This window comes from Macaca fascicularis, chromosome 5 (genome assembly GCF_037993035.2).
Source record: "Macaca fascicularis isolate 582-1 chromosome 5, T2T-MFA8v1.1".
Lineage (NCBI taxonomy): Eukaryota > Metazoa > Chordata > Mammalia > Primates > Cercopithecidae > Macaca > Macaca fascicularis.
In genome coordinates, this window is record NC_088379.1 from 151,645,417 (window position 1) to 151,659,100 (window position 13,684).

General features: G+C 37.6%; 1 protein-coding gene across 2 annotated transcripts in view; it reads right to left on the minus strand.

Annotated features, from left to right (window-relative positions):
• The window catches only part of TTC29 (tetratricopeptide repeat domain 29), a 279,537-nt gene that overhangs the window by 105,170 nt on the left and 160,683 nt on the right, over positions 1-13,684 (minus strand). For both annotated transcript variants that reach the window (XR_012435150.1, XM_045392931.2), the window contains one exon: positions 10,044-10,272. Coding sequence is in view for 1 of the 2 variants with exons in the window: in XM_045392931.2 (XP_045248866.1) it covers positions 10,044-10,272 (229 nt within the window). In the remaining variant the exon portion in view is untranslated. The remainder of the gene's footprint in view (positions 1-10,043; positions 10,273-13,684) is intronic.

Below are 13,684 nucleotides of genomic sequence, written 5' to 3' on the forward strand. Positions count from 1 at the left end.
GCATTGGTTTTTCTTTTTGCTCATTTATTTTTTATTTTTTGGTTGGAGATTTGCTCTTGTGGCCCAGGCTGGAGTGCAATGGCGCAATCTCAGCTCACTGTAAACTGTGCCTCGCGGGATCAAGCAATTCTCTTGCCTCAGCCTCCTGAGTAGCTAGGATTACAGGCATCTGCCACCATGCCCACCTAATTTTTGTATTTTTAGCAGAGATGGGGTTTCACCATGTTGGCCAGGTTGGTCTTGAACTCCTGACCTCAGGTGATTCACCCGCCTCAGCCTCCCAAAGTTCTGGGATTACAGGCATGAGCCACCGCGCACAGCCAATGTATTGTTTTTTGAAAATTGCTAAGATAGTAGAGTTTGTGTTCTCCCTCCAAAATAAAAAAAAAGAAAAAAAAAAGAAGTATGTGAGATACTGCATATGCTAATTAGCTTGAGACATTTCACAATGAATACATGTTTCAAAACATCATGTTGTACATTATAAATATATGTAATTTGTTTTTGTCAATTATAAATAATGAAGTACAAAATGAAATGGGGACATTTATCTCACATTAATAGAAAGGAGCAGTGGTAATTCCAGGGTTGGTTACTTTGGCATGTGGGGAACTCGTAACGCATCTGATTCCTTCTGCACTTTCTCGTTGCCATCCTTAGCACTTTGATAGCTTGGTTGCAAATTGGCTATGCAGCTCCAGGCATCACATATTCATACATCAACATTTAAAATCAGGAAAAGGGGAATTCCTTATCTTGTGCTCCCTTTTAGGAATGAAGAACATCTCCTTAGGAATTCATCAGAAGATTTTCTTCTCTTACATGGTTAATTAGGATTGTGTCACATATTCTTTCTGAAGCTGTCACTTGGCAAGTATAATGAGATCACAGTGACTGAATTATATAGTAAATATTCAACCACTGGGGATCAAGAAACTTCTTACCTCCCCTTAAGGACATGGGACCTTGAGGAAGGAAAACCGGTCAGGATTCTATTGGCAAGTAAGAAGTCGAGCAATGGCCACTAGGCAAGTGGCCAACAGATGCATTCTGTCAGTGGATCCTCAAGGCAACCTTGTGAGGGAGGAACTGTCATCTTCCTTTTATAGATGAGGGAACAAAGGTAAAGTTACCCAGGTCCATCAGCTATGGAGGGGAGGAGTTGGGATTCAAACGAAGAGATTGATCGACTGACTTCAAAACCCAAATTCTTCCCTGCCCCACACTTGGAGACTACAATCAAAGAAGAAAACTCATCACTGAAATATGCCTTCTCTAAATCTATAGGCTTATCTTTTTTGGGTTTTTCTTAATTCTCTATTTCAGTGTGTTGCTCCAGAAATTCTTAAAGAAGTGTTATTCTAGGGTATAACTAAGGAATTTTGAAGTAATTTTGTTTGACATTATGTAAAGATTCATATCATAGACCTTTATTTTTTTCCCACCTCCACCCCCACTGTCATATCTTGATATACTTGCAATATCATGGCAAAAACAAGGTAAAGGATTTATATGGAATTTATTGAAAATCATATCAGGAAGAATGATGTTTTAAAAACCCACAATAATTCTTTTGGTATTTAGGATTATCTTAAATTCAATTAGAGTAAAATAAAACTTAAAAGTATAAGAATTTTCTCAGAAACCTAGGAATCATAGATTTAAAAAATAAAGGAATTCAGAGATCATACAGTTTAATCACCTCTGTTGCACCCCAATTTTCAAATGAGGAACTTAAACAAGGTGAGAATTTTAGTCCATGGGGACACCGTGAATAAAGACTTAGTATATTAAATAATTATCCATTTAATGTCTCCTAAACCATACATCATCATAATGTCAACATCAGTACCAACAACATGATTACTGAAAAAAGTTTTAGGTTGTTTGGGTGGGAGGCATTTTTTAGGATATAATCCATTAGAGATGTATGATCAAATTTCTGTTTTAAAGCCACCTGGAATTCTTCCTTTCTGTGTGATTATATCACCAACTGGATACATATTTAGGGTCATTGACTTTATTTGTTTATTTATTTTTAGATTTTTAGAAGTTGCTTTTGCTTTTTCAAAAATTTCTTTTGTTGGGGGTCCTTGTAGAAATAGTAGATTCCAGGTCTGGATGCAAAGTTGTATACCATGAGCCTGAAACAATTTCTCATAGCAAATAGAAAGCCATTAAAACCCACAAAGCCGACATGAGAAGCACCCTTTGTGCAGGAGGCTGTGATGATTTGGGGCTCCAAAATACCCAGGATCAAAATACATCACCCACCCTGAGCCAGGTAAAGGTTTTGCAATCTAAGAAAACAAAAACAAAAACAAGGTCAAAATTAAAAACAAATCCCTTTTAGAGGAACCCGACAACCAGGCAATGAGATATGGATGCTAAAACAGTGGGTTCCCAAAGAAGAAACTGATGAGCACTGACAACATTCAGTTCAAATATTGAGCTATGGTGGTCCCCAGGCTGGCAGTTGTCTGCCTGGTGGAATGAAGGTGCCTCTACAAAATCAGATTTCTCCATTTAATTTACATTTATTTTCACATTTGTTATAAACCCTACAATGCATTATTTGTTTGCATTAAATAATCAATCATTTTTAAAGCAAATTTAAAAAGAAAAACTTTTATTTTTACTGATATATTTCTAATTTTCATGTTCTTTATTTCTTTGCACAGATGCAGATTTCAAACTGGATCCCTTTTCCTTCAGTGTGTAGGACTTTAACATTTTGTGTACTGATGTTTAGTAATTAATTCTCTCAGCTTTTGTATGGCTGGCAAAAGTTTTATTTTGCCTATGGTTTTGAAAGATATTTTCACTGAGTATACAATTCTAGGTTTGATGCTTATTTTTTTTTTATTTCAGTACTTTAAATACTTTCTTCTGAACTGTATTTTTTACAACGATTTTTCTGTTTTTTTCTTTGTCCTGTCTCTGTATATAGTGTCCTTCCTCTCCCACCACACCATGGCTGCTTTAAGATGTTTCTTTCTATCACTGATTTCAAGCACTGTGACTATGGTATGCCTCGGTTTAGTTTCTTCATGTTTCTTTTGTTTAGGTTTTATTGAGCTTCTTAAATTCCAGTTTGTGGTTTTTTAAAATCAAATTTGTAAGACAACTGGCAACTGATTACTTTGTTTTATATATATATTATTTATAATAGATATATAATATATATAATATAATATACATTATATAATGTATATTATATAATATATTATATATAATGTATATATTATATATTTTATTATAATATACAATAATATATTATTAATAATATATTATAATATAATATAATATAAATAATATATAATATATAAATAATATATATTTAAATATATAATATATATAACTATATATTATATATAATATAATATACATATTTGTTCTCTCTTCTTTTTCCTCTGCTTTGGGGCCTCCAACTTAATCATATATTAGGCTTCTTGAAGTTGACACACCATTCTCTGACATTCTCTGTTCAATTTTTTTTTCAGTATTTTTTCTCTGTATTTCATTGTGAATAGTTTCTATTGCTACGTCTGCAAGTTCACTAACCTTTTCCTTTGCATTGTGTCATCTGCTGCTAATCCCATCCAATTTATTTTTCATCTTGGACATTTTATTCCATGATTCTTCAAGTTCCTACTACCTCCTTGAACATATGGACTATAGGATGTAGGAGTGGCACCAGATATAGGAGGGAAGAGATAGCCACAAACTAAAGTGTATGAAGAGGGACAATCATGAGGAGAAAAGCAGGAATATTCAGAAATCAGGAGCCCCAGGAACAGTGGGGGATAGGGCAGGGTTGAAGAAATGCTAAGGGGAATTAAGACACAGGGTTGAATACAGGAGGATGAATTAAAAGTCTTCAAATAAAATAGTTCACTAAGATTAGCAACCTGAAGAGTACCAACCAGGGAAAAATAAATTCTATTATAAATTCTAGCAGAGGGATCAAATACACTCGGTCTTCCTACAGTTGTGTAATATATAATAAAAATAATGATAATAATAAGTTTCCTTTTGTGAAAACTCACAGAAGCCAATGTTTGCTGGGAGAAAAACAACAAATAAAATGTTCATGAACATCTAGATATACTCTCAAAGACTACAAAATACCGGCCAGGTGCAGTGGCTCACACTGTAATCACAGCACTTTGGGAGGCCGAGGCGGGCAGATCACGAGGTCAGGACATTGAGACCATCCTGGCTAACAGAAACCCTGTCTCTACTAAAAATACAAAAAATTAGCTGGGCATGGTGGCGCCCACATGTAGTCCCAGCTACTGCGGAGGCTGACGCAAGAGAATGGTGTGAATCCGGGAGGCAGAGTTTGTAGTGAGTGTAGATCACACCACTGCACTCCACAGCCTGGGCCACAGAGCGAGACTCTGTCAAAATAATAATAATAATAATAATAATAAAATTTAAAAAAGACAACAAAATACCATGTTTAGTGAAAAAGATGCTCTTACTGAGAAATCATGTTCCAGAGGAATCTTATGGACATATATTTTGAACCTCAGGTAACAGGCTAAGGAGACAAAATGAAATCTTTTGCTGAAAGTCACAAAGCTAATTAGTGCTCAATATGTTAGTGCTCAGATCACTGGACTCTTAACTAGTAGCCTCTCTGAATGACACCAAGCTGTCAGTAGGTGAGCTTTGATTCAGTCATATTTTTCACCAGATTCTTCTTTTTCTTTGTGTTGGTTTTGAAAACATTATTAGAGACAGAGAGTTGCTCTGTGATTTTAAGATGGATGAAACCTATTTGCTTGCTGACTTTCTGGCTAATTCTATGGCTTCCTCCTCATTATTAAAGTTATTAACCAACAGACGTAGCTGATTGTAATAAAAGCTGAGGAGTCACTCGTGAATGTGATTTTTTTCACTTTTTTTTTTTTTTAAAGGGTTGAGTTCATGAATGAAAAATACAAGCAAGGAACAGGGTATAAAAACATGACTCAACATTAAGCCCAGGGCCTCCCATTAAGCCAACATAAACCAAGGGCCGTCAGACAAAGTCATGGTTTTGATCATTCTCTTTTAAGAATACTAAATGATTCATAAAACTACGATGATATCATTGCCATTCAAGGAAACCTTTACATGCCATTTTGTAGAAAATAGTTTCTTTAAGTACTGACTGCCAGCAGTTTAATCTACTATATTTCTATCGTCAGGATTTGCATCTTATTTCTCTGATGTCATTTACATTTGGCTACAATAAGAAAGTACATTAAAACCATCTTACTGATATAATTATTATCAATGAAGTGGTGTTTAATCAAATGTTGGTGTTTAAAATTTACAAGAAGAAAACAACCCCATCAAAAAGTGGGCAAAGGATATGAACAGACACTTCTCAAAAGAAGACATTTCATACAGCCAACAGACACATGAAAAAATGCTCATCATCACTAGCCATCAGAGAAATGCAAATCAAAACCACAATGAGATGCCATCTCACACCAGTTAGAATGGCAATCATTAAAAAATCAGGAAACAACAGGTGCTGGAGAGGATGTAGAGAAATAGGAACACTTTTACACTGCTGGTGGGACTGTAAACTAGTTCAACCATTGTGGGAAACAGTGTGGCGACTCCTCACGGATCTAGAACTAGAAATACCATTTGACCCAGCCATCCCATTACTGGGTATATACCCAAAGGATTATAAATCGTGCTGTTATAAAGACACATGCACATGTATGTTTATTGTGGCACTATTCACAATAGCAAAGACTTGGAATCAACCCAAATGTCCATCTGTGACAGACTGGATTAAGAAAATGTGGCACATATACACCATGGAATACTATGCAGCCAGAAAAAAGGGATGAGTTCGTGTCCTTTGTAGGGGCATGGATGCAGCTGAAAACCATCATTCTCAGCAAACTATTGCAAGAACGGAAAACCAAACACCGCATGTTCTCACTCACAGGTGGGAATTGAACAATGAGATCACTTGGACACAGGAAGGGGAACATCACACACCGGGGCCTACTGTGGGGAGGGGGGAGTGGGGAGGGATAGCATTAGGAGAAATACCTAATGTAAATGACGAGTTAATGGGTGCAACACACCAACATGGCACATGTATACCTATGTAACAAACCTGCAGGTTGTGCACATGTACCCTAGAACTTAAAAGTATAATAATAATTAAAAAATCATAAAAAAGCATATACACAGAGAGCACTTCATGATAATACAAACAAAAGCAACACATGAGGTATTGATTGTGTAATTATGTAGCACACAGCATAATTATGGGTCCTTAATAAATACTGGATGATGGTTACAATTATTGTCAACTTAATAAATATTGTCTGAAATAAGAAAAAAACAATGTTGGTGTTTAAATGGCTATAATTACATTTCTAGGCTAACACTGCTATTAAGTTGAATATGGAAAGCTTTTGCTTCTATGTTGCTGTTCCATACGTGGGTCTGAGATCTCCAAAAGGCCAGATGAATGAGCCTTTCATTAAAAAAAAAAAATTCTTCTTGACTGTAGAGATAATAGCTCTAGTAAGGAAAGTAAACTATATTCTGGAGAAATCAGCAGAAATTCATAGGCTCTTAAGTCTTCTGGAGCCAACTAATTTCAGTTGGTTTAGGATGAACAATTTTATTTAACTGTAATAAATTTGAATTTCTTCTAAATCCTTAAGTTTGGAAGGATAATCTATTCTTATTTTAATATCGGAAAGAAAGAATAAGCAATCAGGTCTAACCCTATCTAAGAGTGTTAGAATAGAATGAAGGTGTCTATATTTGCTGTGTTCCCTCTGAAAGGTATAAAGATGAGAGATGATTGCTGGTGACTCGCTGTTCTATTTCATCTAGAGACCTGAGTGCTCTCACTGCTCTATTCCCTTAGGAGGTCATGTTCCTCTGCTTAAAAGAATATTGCCTGCTCTCTGAGCTAATGATTTGTTTGGAGGATGGAAGTCTCAGAGGTGAAGATAACTGCACAGCTTTTAAAATGTATCTTTCTGATCTTTGATCTGTTTTTTTCTGAATACATAGGGCCCTTCAATGGCAAGATTAAAGACGACTTTTCTTAGAAGAAAGGCAAAAGTTGAAAACTTAAAAGCTCTGCTCAGATTTCCAAATAATATTTTTGTATTTTTTCATTTTGTTGACATCATGTTGGGTGAGTGTCATCCTTCATTCATGTGATAATGGGATAGTAATCAAAATGCAGTGTTGGATCACAGGTTTTCCAAGAAGATGGGGAAACTGCATTTTGTTTAAAAAGTAGTTAATGCAAACTAGTTTATGATTAGGGCATACATACTCATTTTGAATTCTATTTAATTCAACAAATATTTACTTGGTACCTAGTAGATGCCAAACATCGTGTCTTCTTTTGTAGGGAATACCAAGAACAAGGACCTGTTTTCAAGAGACTTGTACCCTTAATCAGGCAGTTAAGGGGATTACAGAAATGGCCGTGGTAGGATGCAGAATATGCCAAATGAAAAGTGCGTGGAGAGAAATGAATGACATTCAATGTGGGACAGAGAAGAGACCACATTTAAATGAGAGGGCATCATGGAAGCGTTCAGCATCTGAGAATGACCTAGCAAAATGGCAAGATTTTCCTGGATGGGGCTAGAACTGAAAGTAGGTGATAGTAAAGCATGTGATGTGCAGAGGGCAGGGGGAGTGGCATAAGGCAGGGGAGGGAAGTGGTCAGAAAAGGTTGAGAAGCTTGTATTTAATGAGCAGGCAGTGGGGAGCCAAGGAAGATTTTTAAGCAGAGCAGAGATGGTGTTAAGAGTTGTGGTTCAAGAAATATTTCTGAAGCATTTTAAAGCAGAATTTCCTGTCTTTTGAACTAAAAAATATGTCTATGTAAACAAACGTGTTTGATAATATCCTATAGGCTTTATTTCCAAATAGAATGGCTACCTCTGAAAATGTTAAACCATGACAGTAGTATGAGAATTAATTTCTCACTTATACTTGGATCCAAAAGGTTTTTATTTTTCAGTTTTATAATGTTGTGGCTCATCCATGCATATATTTCTAATGTAGGTGAAATAAATCAGCAAATGATTGTTTTATTTTATAGCATTCTGAACAACTTAATCTGCCCCCTCTACCAGGCGAATAGCTGTTTCTTAATGTCTGAATAATATTTTGATATGCTTTTGTTTTGCTCCTAAGTCCTGTTGGGGAAAAAAAAAATGTGACCTTACAAAAGCATGGAAATAAAACATAAAATGTATAGAAAAATACATAGTCTTACAGAACAAAGAAAAACAAAAAAGCCAGGTGTGGTGGCTCACGCCTGTACTCCCAGCACTTTCGGAGGCCGAGGCAGATGGACCACCCAGTCAGGAGATCGACACCATCCTGGCTAATACTGTGAAACCGCGTCTCTACTAAAAATACAAAAAAAATTAGCCGGGCATCATGGTGGGCGCCTGTGGTCCCAGGTGCTCGGGAGGCTGAGGCAGGAGGATGGTGTGAACCCGGGAGGCAGAGCTTGCAGTGAGCCGAGATCACGCCACTGCACTCCAGCCTGGGCGACAGAGCAGGACTCCATCTCAAAAAAAAAAAAAAAGATTTTTTTTAAAGCAAAAATCAGGATGGCCTTGAATGGACATAGGTCTGATCAGAAGATACTTTTTTCAGGAGTTTTGTTTTTTTTTTTCATATTTACCATTGTGATGGTCGGAGTTTATCCAAAATAAATCTGAAAATGCGAGTAGTTTTACTTATCTTCTACTAAACCTTCATCAGAATAAGTAATCTAATATGGGTCATGTTTCCTCTGGGTTATTTTCTGACATTCTGGGCAGAAAATATGAGAACCTGAAGGATACATAACTCAAAACTACAGAACTCTCAAATACATGATGACAAGACAGCATGCTGAAGTAAGCACAATATGACCTGAAAGCAGTCAGTTAATAATGGACTGTAAATATTTTGGAAGTGTTTTAACACACTGAAACTCAAGAAGCTGCCAATTTTTTGAAGACTTCATCTTGTTTTCTCTTACTATGGATGTATTTGGAAGATCTTTCCTTATTTTATAAGTAGAGGATGGTGCGTTGTTAAGTAATATTCTACTGACCTAAAAAAGTCAACAAAACTCATGTGTGCTTAATTTGCTATTATTTACAATTTATTCTATGGAGGAAATAAATACCAAAATAGATTGTTGTTTCATCTAAATGACCACAGGGGAAAACAAAGAGTTCAAATCAAATAGAAGATACTTCTTCACATTACAAAAGGTTTGCCTTATGATTCCATTTGAGTTATGCCAAAATATTTTACTTTAAAAAGTTTGATTTGCACACAAATAAAAGAAACTCTAAAGTCTGTCATAGGCAGTATTTTTTTAAATTTTATTTTGTTTTGTGTTTTAAAATATCCCATTCTAAAGTTCTTAACTGGGGACTTGAGCCAAACCTAGTTGGCACATAATAGTGACCCTTGCATCCCTTCTAGTTGTTGGTTTTTAATTGACTATTTTGAATAGAATTCTTCATAAGAAAAAGTATGTAGGAAAAAAGTAGAATTGAGAAAGATTACTACCAGGTATTTTCTAAATTAATATTCAAACTCAGACTGATAAAAGTACTCATCAGTAAAGTAAGCAGATAAAGCAAATTAGCATTCATCAACAGTCACTCTTTTCAGTAAGGTATAACACGGAGCATGCTAAAAAAGCATAAGCTTATTTCACATTCCTATGCCTCATCAGTACGTATTGTTGACTAAGATAACTGATTGAAAAAAAAAAAAAAACACAGCATGAGAATGGTGATTTATCAGGTACACCACATTATTACCACTATTTTATGCTTCTCTTAAACATCAAAGGTATAATTTAGCAACAAGCATATCCAACCTTCATGTAGTAATAGATCCATAAAATTAAAATTAAAATTACCAATCAAATTAAAATCACCAACATTTGAGTGAACCTTTCCAATGAAAGTGAATTAATCACTGAGAATGATATGAAAACTAAAGTGTTCTAAAAACCAATGCCTTACCAGTAACTGGATCAGGTTCAATGTCACCTCTGCTCTCCTTCCATGACAGCAGGTAGTTGAGGCTGGTGAGATCTGCAGACTCTATATAGTTGTTCACTGTAAGCATCATCTGATGAGCTTTTGCTATTCCATAGTGAACTTTTGTCTCATCCATCAGAGGCATGCTCATTAGCTCTACTGTTGTGTCAAAAGCTTGCTGAAAGCGTTGAGAAGCTTTGTTGTAGTGTCCCTAAAAAGGTAAGAGAAAGAATTTTCTTTCTTACTTTTAATTTCACCATTTCACATATTTTCCAACCTTACCCTGGCATGTCCCACACTGACCTTTCGACAGTTACAGCAGTTCATCTTCAAGAAGAAACAGATGGCAAGCAGGCTATTAGGATAAGGTTCTCTTAAAGAGCTGTGATTACTCACCATTCAATATCTTGAAATTAACTTAGTAGGAAAGTTCTATCTATTAGACTAAGCTATATAAGGCTTAAGTTCTGCAATGTCTGGCAAGATGGCCAAATAGGAACGGCTCTGGTCTGTAGCATCCAGTGAGCTCAGCACAGAAGGTGGGTGATTTCTGCATTTTCAACTGAAGTAACCGGCTCATTTCTTTGGGAAGGGTTAGACAGTGGGTGAAGCCCACAGAGGGCAAGCCGAAGCAGGGTGGGGCACTGCTTCACCTGAGAAGTGCAAGGGTTGGGGTTAATTTCCTCGCCTAGCCAAGGGAAGCCACAAGGGACTGTGCTGTGAGGAATGGTGCTCTCTGGCCCAGATATTATGCTTTTCCCATGGTCTTCACAACCCACAGACCAGGAGATTCCCTCCGGTGCCTATGCCACCAGGGCCCTGGGTTTCAAGTGCAAAACAGGGTGGCCATTTGGGTAGACACCAAGCAGGAGTTCTTTTTTCACACCCCAGTGCTGCCTGCAATGCAAGCAAGACAGAACCATTCACTACCCTGGAAAGGAGGCTGAAGCCAGGGAGCCAAGTGGTCTAGCTCAGCGAATCCCACCCACACGGAGCCAACCAAGCTAAGATCCACTAGCGTGAAATTCTCGCTGTCAGCCCAGCAGTCTGAAGTCAACCTGGGTTGCTCGAGCTTGGTGGGGGCGGGGGAGCCACCATTATCAAGGCTTGAGTAGGCGGTTTCCTCCTTACAATGTAAACAAAGCCTCTGGGAAGTTCCAACTGGGTGGAGCACACTGCAGCTCCCCAAAGCCCCTGCAGCCAAACTGCCTCTCTAGATTCCTCCTCTCTGGGCAGGGCATCTCTGAAAGAAAGGCAGCAGCCCCAGTCATGGGCTTATAGATAAAACTCCCATGTCCCTGGGACACAGCACCTGGGAGAAGGGACGGCTGTGGGCACAGCTTCAGCAGACTTAAATATTTCTGGCTGCTGGCCCTGAAGAGAGCAGCAGATCTGCCAGCAGAGTGCTCCAGCTCTGCTAAGAGACAGACTGCCTCCTCAAGTGGGTCCCTGACCCACGTGCCTCCTGACTGAGAGACATCTCCCAGCAAGGGTTGACAGACACCTCATACAAGAAAGCTCTAGCTGGCATCTGGAGGATGACCCTCCATGACGAAGCTTCCAAAGGAAGGAACAGGCAAAAATCTTTGCTGTTCTGCAACCTCCGCTGGTGATACCCAGGCAAACAGGGTCTGGAGTGCACCTCCAGCAAACTCCAGCAGACCTGCAGGAGAGGAGCCTGTTAGAAGGAAAACTAACAAACGTAAAGGAATAGCATCAACATCAACAAAAAGGATGTCCACACAGAAATGCCATCCGAAGGTCACCAACATCAAAGACCAAAGGTAGATAAACCCACGAAGATAAGAAAAAACCAGCACAAAAAGGCTGAAAATTCCAAAATCCAGAATGCCTCTTCTTCTCCAAAGGATCATAACTCCTCACCAGCAAGGGAACAAAACTTGATGGAAAATGAGTTTGACGAATTGACAGAAGTAGGTTTCGGAAAACGGGTAATAAAAAAACTCCTCTGAGCTAAAGGACCATGTTCTAATCCAATGCAAGGAAGCTAAGAACCTTGACAAAACGTTAGACGAATTGCTATCTAAAATAGCCAGTTTAGAGAAGAATATAAATGACCTGATGGAACTGAAAAACACAGCACGAGAATTTCGTGAAGCATACAAAAGTATCAATAGCTGAATTGATCAAGCAGAAGAAAGGATATCAGAGATTGAAGATCAACTTAATGAAATAAAGTGTGAAGATAAGATTAGAGAAAAAAGAAGAAAAAGAATGAAAGAAGCCTGCAAGAAATATGGGACTATGTGAAAAGACCAAATCTACATTTGATTGGTGTACCTGAAAGTGACAGAGAGAATGGACCCAAGTTAGAAAACGCTTTAGGATACTATACAGGAGCACTTCCCAACCTAGCAAGACAGGCCAACATTCAAATTCAGGAAATACAGAGAACACCACAAAACTCCTTGAGAAGAGCAACTCTGAGACACATAATCATCAGATTCACCAAGGATGAAATGAAGGAAACAGTATTAAGGGCAGCCAGAGAGAAAGGTCGGGTTATCCACAAAGGGAAGCACATCAGACTAACAGTGGATTTCTTTGCAGAAACCTACAAGCCAGAAGAGAGTGGGGGCCAATATTCAACACTCTTAAAAGAATTTTCGACTCAGAATTTCATATTCAGTCAAATTAAGCTTCATAATTGAAGGAGAAATAAAATCCTTCACAGACAAGCAAATACTGAGAGATTTTGTCACCACCAGGCCTACCTTACCAGAGCTCCTGAAGGAAGCACTAAATATGGAAAGAAAAAATCAGTACCAACTACTGCAAAAACACCAAATTGTAAAGACCATCAACACTATGAAGAAACTGCATCAACTAACGGACAAAACAACCAGCTAGCATCGTTATGACAGAATCAAATTCACACATAACAATATTAACCTTAACTGTAAATGGGCTAAATACCCCAATTAATAGAAACAGACTGGCAAATTTGATAAAGGCTGAAGATTCATCGGTGTGCTCTATTCAGGAAGCCCATTTCATGTGCAAAGGCACACATAGGCTTAAAATAAAGGGATGAAGGAATATTTACCAGGTAAATGATAAGCAAAATAAAAGCAGAGGTTGCAATCCTAGTCTCTGATAAAACAGACTTTAAACCAACAAAGATGAAAAAAAAGACAAAGAAGGGCATTACGTAATGGTAAAGGGATCAATGAAGCAAAAAGAGCTAACTAGCCTAAATATATATGCACCCAATACAGGAGCACCCAGATGAGTAAGACAAGTTCTTAGAGACCTACAAAGAGACTTAGAATCCCACATAATAATAATGAGAGACTTTAACACCCCACTGTCAATATTAGACAGATCAACAAGACAGAAAATTAACAAGGATATTCCGGACTTGAATTCAGCTCTGGACCAAGTGGACTTAATAGGCATGTACAGGACTCTCCACCCCAAATCAACAGAATGTACATTCTTCTCAGTACCACATCACACTTATTCTAAAATTGACTACATAATTGGAAGTAAAACACTCCCTAGCAAATACAAAAGAATAGATATCATAACAAACAGTCTCTCAGACCACAGTGCAATCAAATTAGAACTCAGGATTAAGAAACTCATTCAAAACCACAAAT